Genomic DNA, 10,824 nt, shown 5'->3' with positions numbered 1-10,824 from the left:
TGATGATATTGAATAGTTGCATTATGTGAATGGGAAGATAATTTAAGATGAATTGAATATATGATTTAAATTGATCTCTTGGACTAAATAACCTAATTTGAAGAGAAATTAGATCTAGACCTAAAGCTACATCAAAAATCGGTTTAAATGAGAATTTAGGTTTTCAATCTAACTTGATGAAAATTAGATCTCAACATCTATTCACCATGGAATTTGTTTTCTAGAAAATTCTAACTCCAAGAATTTCATTTCCTATTAATTTTCTTCTATTTCACATTCCATTGTTCTTCTCAATTAGAAACCATTGTTAAATTGATTTTTCACCATAAATTTTCAAATCAATTTCACTTGATCACAATCATTTCTTCTCCTCTCATTCAAACCTTAATTACCAAGAACAATCCATCCTAGTGGATGACACCTAAAAACCACTATACTATAGTAGTTTGTACTAAAACCACTTTTGATCGGGTACAAGCTACTCTAAAATAGTGAATTAGGTTATAAATTGTGTTTTGATCCAATAAACGATGAAAAAAAATCAAGCGATCAACCATTAGAAGAGAAAATGCATAAAGAGGATGTTGATTCATCTCTTAAGGCTTTTAAAAGGTCACTTATAACCAAAAATCCAAGTGTAAAGAATTTGAAGACTTTGAATTTAAAACTCTTGGATAAATGGAACTTTCAACTCAATTAGAGCTTGAGAAGAGTGAATATAGGTTGTGTTGTGCCTAACCACTATATATATATATATCTTGAGTTTGCATTTTTCTTTTTCCCTACTCTATTTATATGCAATTATTATTTGTTATTTTTATTATATTATTGCTAAATCATAGTTAATATTTATTAAAAATTGAAAGAAAAAAAAATATAATACCTGATTCACCTCCCTTTTAGATGTTTATCTTAGGATGGTATAACTAGAATCCCAACACCAAGGTTTTATTGAAAACATAATACTAATAGGTGTTGGTGTATTATGCATTGATATTGTTTGTTAGCTGCAATTTTATTTTTTTTCATTATGGCATAGGATCTTTTTAGACACTAACTATTCAATCAACTGGAATGCCACTAAGATAAGTCTAAAAAAGTTTAGGTAAAGGCAAGTTAGTCTTTGAAGTGGTATGGGTTGGATTGGAAACTTGGAATTAAGTGCAATTATTTAAAACATTTTTTGAAAAATTGGCAGGAACACTCAAATGTTGGCCAAAATGCTTGAGCACTAAGCCAATGCTCGAGCATTAAGCCACACTCAAACGCTTATTTAAGTACTTGAGTGCTTGAAGCGCTGAAGTGATGGTTAAGTCCACTTGATCGCTCAATCCAAAAATTGCCAGATTTTGGCAATTCGTTGTTTAGAAATTTGAGATTTTATTTTTTAAGAAAATTTCGTTTATGATTTTTAGGCCCTTTGACTTATATATACCCTACCTAAATGTGTTCTAAGATTTGATGTTCTCATTCTAAAAAACCCTAACTTGCCTTACTATACCTAAAAGCTTTTAAAGATTCCTTGAATGAATTCTAGGTTGTTGGAGAGACCTACACCCTCCTCAAGAGCTGAGGTGAATCCATTGGAGCACTTGAGGTGTTGTATCATGAACATGGATTATGATATAGTGTTGGAAAGTAAGTCTTAGGTAACATCTATCAAGTAAAATTTTGTATTACTATCTCATATAGTGATTTTTTTATCTAAAGTCCTAGACTCTATGATTTTTTATCTCCACACTTTGTGTGAGAGTTTTTTTTTAATGTAAAATCCTTTGTCTCATTTGTGTGAATAATTGAATTTAGTTATTTTAATCTCTCAAGTGATTAATTGAATATTAAAATTCAATTATTGTATTAAAATCTTTGAAATACGCCCATTCACCCCCTCTAAGTGTTATCATACTAGATCTTATTATTGTGATATCAATTGAGATGAAACAATACATATAAGTTAATTTTGAGCATTAAGAGAAGCTTGAGCGATAAATGTGGACATATTTGTTTGGTTGAACAGTGTACAAACGATGGATTAGTTCTTGATTAATGGAGTTCCAATTGGGCTTGTCGTAGAAAGTTAATTTCCACGTCTTTGTCTCACATGAGAGCTTTGGTGGAACTTGGAAGGCTTTAGTCATGAAAAGGAGCCCAATAAGCACATTTAGCTTCTTACTTCATGTTTCAACGTCTCCCGGGACAAACATGGAAAAAGGTAATGAGTGGGATGGTTAAATTATTATGAATGTGGCATAGCTTAAAACAGGGAATCAGGACTTTTAGTAGAAAACAAAGGAACAAGGCCAACTACCTACCTAGGCACAGATATTTCTTCCTTCTCTCTCCTTTGAATACCATTATTTATTTGTTTTATTCTTAAGATTCAGGGCTATTGCTATTTGTTGGTTAATTTAGGAGTGGTTCGATTTATTTATTTATTTATTTTCCAACTATGCCTTCAGATATCTAAGGGTCTATTGATAACGGTTTTTGAAAATATATTTCTATTATTTAAAACAAAAAAATAGAAAAATATGTTTAGTAACAAAAAAAACTATTTTTATTTTTTATTTTCAAAAACAAAAAATATGACATTTTCATAAAAAAAAAATTTAATTGTTTTCTATTTATTTTATTTGTTTTTTGATAACAGTTTGAAAAAATAATTATGTAAATATATAAAATAATTAAAAATAAAACTTCAAATATAAAAATCATTTTAAAAATATATTAAAATATTTTAGGTTTTCAAAACATATTTTTGTTTTATGAAACATCAAAAAAATAATTAAAAAACTATTTTTAAAAACCGTTTTGCAAAATAATTATCAAACTGATCCAAAGAGACGTTTTTTGATCTCTAAAAATGACCGACTGACCAGGTGGCGATGGGAGGCCAAAAGCGAGGAATAGAGTTCGCGGTGGCGTGCCATTGGTATGACAAGACACAGAGTTTGAGACTGAGTTGTGTGTTATGTAAGCAGAAATGATGGAGTCATGGGATTAAAGGGACTTAGGCGTGCAGTAACTCTTGTTGCACAGCACAACACATGGGTCAGGGCTGTACCAAAAAAGTTCTCAGCCATTTGTTTATTGAAAATATACCATAAATTTAATATACATTAACCACATATATATACATGTGTATATGTATTTCCATTATAGCATTTGCGGATATGTAGTGAAGTAAATATAATTCTTTCTTAAAAAAGAAAAAATTTAAATATAATAATTGTGGGTATTATGATGTGCACAAGTGGGTTGCGATCGTGTTGTACAATTCTCATATTTTTGGTTTTTTGACATCTAACAAACTTCCTTCCTATCGAAGGCAATCCATACACATACGGCTTTTTATGTATTCGTAACATGCCGTGTTTTCTAACTTCTGCTGTATAACGTCTCTCTGCTCTTTGGCTCTTGTGTTTTTCAGACTTTCTGTTTTCTGTTGCCCACTCAAAACTCTTGAGCCCCCAGCTCAATGAAAAAATCCATGGCAACACCCTTGAATGCCTGTGCCTCCTCACAAAACCAAGCCACCAACACCCAAAGAGCCTCTGATAGCACACACCCAAATGGCCACCCTCACTGGTTTTCACCAGAAACAGGCATCTACAGCAGCACATATCCTTCCCTACCCATTCCATCAGACCCACATCTTGATATAGTCTCCTTCATTTTCTCAAAAAACCATAATGGGGTCTCAGCTCTCACTGATTACTCGTCCGGGTTTTCCATATCTTACTCACAGCTGCACCCACTGGTGAAATCCATGGCCTCTGGTCTGCACCAGATGGGCTTTTCACAAGGTGATGTAATTTTGCTTCTGTTGCCTAATTCCATTTACTTTCCTGTTATTTTCTTGGCTGTTCTGTCTCTTGGTGGAATTGCAACAACCATGAATCCTCTAAGCAGTCTCAGTGAGATCAGGAAACAAACAGTTGGTTGTAGTTTGAGTCTGGCCTTTACTGTGCCTGAGACATCGGAGAAACTTGAAGCATTAGGTGTTCCTGTCATTGGAGTACCAGAAAATGGGAGTTTCAATTCCAAATCCAAGGAATTTTCTACTTTCCATTGGCTAATTTCTGGTGACCCGGATTGTTGTCCTAGGCCTGTGATTAATCAGCATGATGTGGCAGCAATAATGTACTCGTCTGGTACTACGGGTTCAACTAAAGCTGTTGTTCTAACGCATGGGAATTTCATAGCTATGGTTGAGACTTTTGTTCGATTTGAAGCTTCGCTGTATGAGAACTCGGGGTCGGAGAATGTTTACTTGGCTGTTTTACCAATGTTCCATATTTATGGGCTGTCACTTTTTGTGACGGGGTTGATATCATTGGGCTCTGCTATTGTTGTGATGAGGAAGTTCGATGCTAATGAGATGGTGAAAGCCATTGATCGATACAGAGTAACGCATTTTCCCGTCGTCCCACCAGTATTGATGGCATTGATAAAGAGTGCTAGGGCTGCTGGAGCTCGCTGTTTTGGGAGTTTGAAACAGGTTTGTTGTGGAGCTGCTCCTTTGACTCAGAAAAGCATACAGGAATTTGTGCAGACTCTGTCACATGTTGATTTGATTCAGGTACATCACCTACATTGATCTCCTTTGACAACATCTTTAGGGTCAACAATGACTAGAGCAAGTGTGTTTGTTTCATTACTTATTGGTGGCTGAGAAACTTCCCCCTGCTTGTGTTTTGTTGCCTAGAAATAGGAGGAAGAAAATCTGAACTATAACATGCATACAATCACCTGGATTAAAAGGTCTGCATCTGTATTGGTATTTTTCTACCTACACATTCAAATAAGAAGGGGAAGATTGCCCCATGTCTTTTCTTGCCCTTGTTTTTTTTTTTCATGAACTCTTGTCGAGATTAAAATTTGGTTTATGGATACAAAAACAGGTTTTGTCATCATTGATTGGTTGAAGCCTTCAGTTCCTGATGCACATGTGCTACTACTAGAATATAACTGCTCACATTGGTTTTTTTTTTTTTTTTTCCCTCAAGTTTTAGAATGTTTTGAAGTAAATTTGTATGCTTCCAGGGTTATGGAATGACTGAGTCCACAGCAGTAGGAACTCGTGGGTTCAATACAAAGAAGCTTCGGAATTATTCTTCAATAGGCCTTTTGGCTCCAAACATGCGAGCCAAAGTGGTGGATTTGAGCAGTGGTTCTCTATTGCCTCCTGGAAACTGTGGGGAGCTATGGCTACAAGGACCTGGTATAATGAAAGGTAACAAAGATTCTCAGTTCTCTGGAACCTTGATACTATTGGTCACAGTGTTGATGCATTTCAGTTATTTGTAAAATTGCCGAATCCCATATAACAAGGGAATCCTGCTAATTTTTCAAAATTTTGCTTGTTGCATTCCAAAACCAGGCAGCAACATGGGGTTTTGATTTTAGGAAACAATAAGGCACAAGATATGATCTTAGAATCTTATACAAATAGAGAGAATCCTGGATTCTGAAGTGATATTTTGTCTTCTAATAGCAAGGACACACTTTTTTTAATCACTCACATGTTTAGTGCCTGTTTTGGGAGTGATTTTGGTATAAGTGTTTTTTGCCTAAAGCGCTTTTTTTGGGAGAACTTGAATCAGAGATGCTTTTATGGATAATTTCCTAGTGTTTAGATATAAACTAAAATAGGCATTTGATAGTGTTTTTGGTAATATTTTACATAAAAATGATTTTTAGAAGAACCACATAACAAGTGATTGTCTAAGAATCACTTTAAATGATTTGCTAGATTTTTAAAATTATTCCAAATGCTTAATTTTTGGAAGAAAGCACTTCCAAGATTATGATATGTTTCTAATCCTTCATGCATCACTCCCAAACAGGCTCTTTGCTGACCTTCATAAATGGTAAAAAAACATGTATGTTCAAATCAGTCACAAAAAAGGATCAAGTTTATGTTTAGTCTTACTTGCATATTAAAATAAACAACAAATAGGAGTTGAAGGCTAAACAGGACACAGACTATACTAGAAGGTGTGTTTTTTTAACAGATGGAAGAGAGGGGAAATAGTTGCCCAAGGATATCCCTATAAAATTTGAGAGGAGAAAAGGTCAAAAATATGAGAGAAGGAAATGGATTTTGAAAGAGGGTGTAAAATCAAAACCATATGTGATGAAATCACTTCTTGTATCAAAAGAGTTGCAAAAGGAAACCTATAGAATCCAAACTTTCATCAAGAGGAACTTGATGGTAAAATGGGGAAGTTCTAAAGCCAGTTAATGTGAAAAGTCTTTTTCAATGCTCAATAGATGTAGAAATGAGGAAACTTAGGAAGAAATACATGTATAGTGCTAAAAAAGAAATAGAAAATTGTAATTAGGATAAAATTAAGATTATGATGACTTATGCCACAAGTTGAGTTCTATAATGGGGACAAAGATGTTTTTCCAAACTTGTTCGGATAATGGAAGAAAAAGCAGATCATGTTAAGTGAATAAAAGGGAAGGATAAGAAAGTATAAATCATATTAACAAAGATACGACATTCCAAGGACAAGAGGAAGGCTAAAAGGATTTGGTTTGAGGTTGGGAAATATGTCATAATAGACCAACATTTCAACTAAAATATGGCCCTAGGTAGCTTAATGTCAAAAAATGGAAGGGGAAAAAAATGATGTTTTTGGTGTTTTGAGTTTAATTGAGACATTGGGTATTTATAATAAGTTTTTTGAGTTGAGTTCAACAGGGTATGACGTACCATCATCTTTATGGGAATTTGAAATCCTTCTCATTGAGCCATGTGATATAAAACTTATTTACCTTTCTCACAGGATCCAGTTCAGTTTTCTTGATTTATAACTATTTTTACTTCTTTATTTGATTATCATATTAGATTTGGTCAAAGCCAATCCTTGCATATATCTCCTTCTCCCAAACAAGATAAGGTGCCTATTTTGAGAGATACTTCCTTTCATTAGATTTCTTTGAGGAATGAATCTAATACCATAAACTCTGTTTATGGTTTCATGATCATTTTTCAATTGAATTCACTTTTAGAGGGCTCTAGTTTGAATCCTAATCCCACAAACTGATTATTAGTATTGCATCTCCATGATAATGAAAGGGAACTGTTTCACCATACTATCCTAGAAAACAAATGGAGTCATGTCCTTTTCCTTTTCTTTGGCAACTGCTTAGGTCCATGTTAAAGCAGGGATTTGGTAATTTTCCCTTAATGTTCCAGGATATTTAAATGATGAGGAAGCAACGATTTCAACAATTGATAAAGAAGGTTGGCTACACACTGGAGACATTGTTTCGTTTGATCAAGATGGGTACTTGTATATGTTTTCTCGTATAAAAGAGATTATCAAATACAAGGGTTTTCAGGTGAATAATTTATTTTTCATATCTTATAATTATCCAAACAATACAATTGTTTGTTTCAGTTGAAATTTTCAAAAAGATGCGTCTCCCATTTAACAAGATGTGTTCTATGAGGTAGTTCTATTATTTTTTAGATCATCATTTAAAATTTTTATTTTTTTTCTTTAGGATAGAAGTACCATTTATCTTGCACCTGCAAGCTAAACCTGTTTTAATAGGCTATATTGATGAAGTGGTTGCAGCAGAGCCCCTTGGTCTCTGTGTTTAAGGAAATGACTTTGTTCCTTGATTCTAATTGGTATTCTCTAATATTTATTACTTGGTAATGCTTTAAGGTTTTTTTTTTTTTTTTTCTGTTCTCTTCATAATATTAAATTTCGAATGCATTTCCATCCACAAAAATTATTAGCATAGGTTAATACCCACTTATGAATCCTTGGCTTTTGAAAAGTAAATTTAAAAGAAGGCTATTTGTTTCATACATGTAGGCAGTGATTTTATTGGAAGTGACAACAGAAACTGCTATTCTTTGGCTTTTCTTTAGACAGAACAATTTATCAAGATGTAGTTTGCTTTACTTATGCCTTAATTTCCGTGTTCAAATTTTTTTGAAAATATACGCTTAGGGTTACAAGTATTATTTGTGACGAGGCAAATAATAAATGCATGGAAGGAGCACATTATACTTAATAAAAGTATGTTTGCACTATGATTATTATGATTAACAAATTCCTGTTTGGCATGTTCCATATTTGCAGATTGCTCCTGTTGATTTGGAGTCTATATTGATATCACATCCAGAAATAATTGATGCTGCGGTGGCTGGGTATGTGTGATCATTTTATGCACTTGAATAATTTCTTACCATGTGTTTGACACAATGCGGAATTGAAATATTTTTATTTCATTTCTGTAGCACTGGAAAGCAAATACATGAACAGATTTGCTATAATCTGACAGAAATGTGGTCCTGGTCGCCACCTGAAATCGATAATAGCGTTGTTGAGTTGAGGTGTTAAAAGAGAAAATATGTTTTCCTAATGGCTGGATCACCACAAAATAATAGTAACATCCCATATAATTACAGAAGTGGAATATTTTCAGCAGCCATTGTAGCAAAATTTGTAGTAAGTTCATTTCTTCAAGCTAAACAAAATGAAAAAAGAAAAAAATGAAAAAAAAAAAAAAAAAGATCACATACACCAACTACTAGTAGTTGAAATCTAACAACTGGAATGGTTTCATTTCCATGTAACTGCATGATATAATTTTTGAATAAGTGATTTCAGACCCGGTGTGTCGTTCCTTGTTATCAATTTACAGGGTTGGGGATGAGGAGGCTGGGGAGGTACCAGTTGCATTTGTAGTTAAGAGACCTGGAAGTGCTCTTTCTCAGGCAGCTATTATTAACTATGTCGAGAAACAGGTTTGCCACTTTGAGCAAAGCATTTTCATCACCTCTGCACATGATTATTAAGAAGCATGATATGTATATTGAACTTAAATCTTGCAAGTTTAAGCTTTTAAAAAAATCGATAATACAACAATGTGTCAAAGCTTGTTTTGGTTCCTACAAGCTTAAATTTTTAGGAAAATTGGTTGTTCAACGATGACAAGCCAACACCCCTCAAACACTATTTTTGTTTTCTTGTGGCAGGTTGCACCATACAAGAAGGTGAGAAAGGTTATATTCACACACTCCATACCCAAGTCTGCAGCTGGGAAGATCCTCAGAAGGGAACTAAAGCACTTATTGATGATTTCTAGAATTTAAGCTCTCTCTCTCTTTTTGTTGTTGCGGACAGGGGTATAGGCCGGAGCCTTTAGAGCCAAATTAACTTCATTATAGAGATTATTTATTTTAAGTTCAATTTTGATGGACCCATAAAGGGAGAAATAAAGGACACATCCCACGATTTTTCAATTTGATTTATTCAATAAGGATTTTTCTATTCCCAGCCTCAAATTTTTACATTTGAAATGGTTTTTGATTGCAACGAATGAAAGAATTATACCCAATATTATTAAAGAAGGTTTTACAATATTTTGTAGCTGGTGTGGAATTTGACTATTATGTTACAATGGTAGTAATAGGGGTGGCAATTCGTGTCATTGGTTGTGTTCGTGTCCTGTTAAAGCATTGATATTCTACTATATAGGTCAACATAAATCCAATATGAATAATAATCATGTCAAAAATATGAACTTAAATATTACTTAATTATTAAGCAAGTAACAAGCATGTAACCCATTTAATGATCAGGCTAAGTTAGATTTTGTATGTATATATATATATATGATTATTGTTTTAATCAAATTTATGATTTAATTAACCTATTTATTTTAAAACAAATTTCAAATTAGTCGAATATGGGTTAAATAGTATAAAGATATAATTAGTTTAATTTAAAATATCTGTACATGACGGCTATGTTTGGTTCTCAGAAAATACTAAGGAAATAAAAAAAATGCAAAGGAAAATGATTTTTTCATGTTTGGTTGTCCTATGAAAAAATATCAAAGAAAATCAAATATAATTAAAACTAATTAAAAACTTATACATTTTTAAATTATTTAATCTTTATATTGATGAATTAAAATAAATAAAATGAGTTTGAAGTAACAAAAAGAAATAATTTATCGACTTTTAATCTATTTTTTATTTTCCTTCACTTTTTCTTTGTATTTTCTTTCCCTTGCATTTTCTCTCAAATTTTATAAGAACCAAACATAGCCGTAATGTAAAATTTTCATAGTTGTACATGATTTTTATTCATATAAAGAGGTTATTTTTATAGACAATAAAGAGTAAATGAGATGATTCATGGTCTTTGATATTCAATAAAGATTATATTTATATAAATGGGGTATCTTTGATGTGCAATAAAGGCGAAATGGGATGAATTAAAATGTTATACTACACATATCATTAAATTTCATGTCCACTTCATTATTTTAACTTTTAAAAATAGAAAATGGTAATAGTTTGATCAACTTCTATACGAAATGTAGAAACTCTTAATATTAAAAATATATATATATGAACTTACATTATATTTTTAAAAACCATTTTTAAATGTTTTAAAATTTTATATCTCAATTTTTTTAAAAAAAAAGAAAATCACTATCTTTTTAAAATCAATTTTTAAAAATTATTATATTTTATCTAAATGTTACTATTATTTTAAGGATATAACTTAGGCAAGTTGGTCCAATCCAACTTGAATTTGAACAAGTTTGAACAATCATTTTTAATACTAACGTTGGACTTGAGTTCAATTATTTCAATTCAAATTTAATTTGGGTTGGGCTCAAGCTAAGATTTGGACAACCCGAGTGTAGACCCCCAAAGTAATAATAATAATAATAATAATAATAACCCCCACCCCACTCCCTACAACTTGCCACAACCCATACCTTCTTGTTCCCCCATTCTCTCTCCCACACTACCTGCCATAACCCACTTCCCCA

At 32.5% G+C, this 10,824-nt stretch overlaps 1 protein-coding gene across 2 annotated transcripts; it reads left to right on the top strand.

Moving 5' to 3' along the window:
• The first annotated feature begins 3,439 nt into the window (after positions 1-3,439).
• LOC117928869 (4-coumarate--CoA ligase-like 6) lies at positions 3,440-9,277 on the top strand. 2 transcript variants are annotated; one of them, XM_034848942.1, is made up of 6 exons: positions 3,440-4,582; positions 5,047-5,236; positions 7,211-7,356; positions 8,112-8,179; positions 8,677-8,779; positions 9,011-9,277. In XM_034848942.1, the coding sequence occupies exons 1-6, from the start codon at positions 3,479-3,481 to the stop codon at positions 9,125-9,127; spliced, it is 1,728 nt and encodes a 575-aa protein (XP_034704833.1). In that variant the 5' UTR covers positions 3,440-3,478; the 3' UTR covers positions 9,128-9,277. The 2 variants fall into 2 exon arrangements, with proteins under 2 accessions (XP_034704833.1, XP_034704842.1); XM_034848951.1 differs by lacking the exons at positions 8,677-8,779; positions 9,011-9,277 and adding an exon at positions 8,270-8,476.
• The last annotated feature ends 1,547 nt before the right edge of the window (positions 9,278-10,824 follow it).

Source organism: Vitis riparia, chromosome 2 (genome assembly GCF_004353265.1).
Source record: "Vitis riparia cultivar Riparia Gloire de Montpellier isolate 1030 chromosome 2, EGFV_Vit.rip_1.0, whole genome shotgun sequence".
Lineage (NCBI taxonomy): Eukaryota > Viridiplantae > Streptophyta > Magnoliopsida > Vitales > Vitaceae > Vitis > Vitis riparia.
Note: the sequence above shows the minus strand (reverse complement) of the source record. Positions and strands in the feature narration are given on the sequence as shown.

Excerpts from the sequence above, each read along its gene's own strand:
- LOC117928869 (XM_034848942.1), top strand. The coding sequence starts at position 3,479 with ATGAAAAAATCCATGGCAACACCCTTGAATGCCTGTGCCTCCTCACAA. Across the intron at positions 4,583-5,046 it reads CACATGTTGATTTGATTCAG|GGTTATGGAATGACTGAGTC; the intron begins GTACATCACCTA and ends GTATGCTTCCAG. Across the intron at positions 8,780-9,010 it reads TTAACTATGTCGAGAAACAG|GTTGCACCATACAAGAAGGT; the intron begins GTTTGCCACTTT and ends TTCTTGTGGCAG.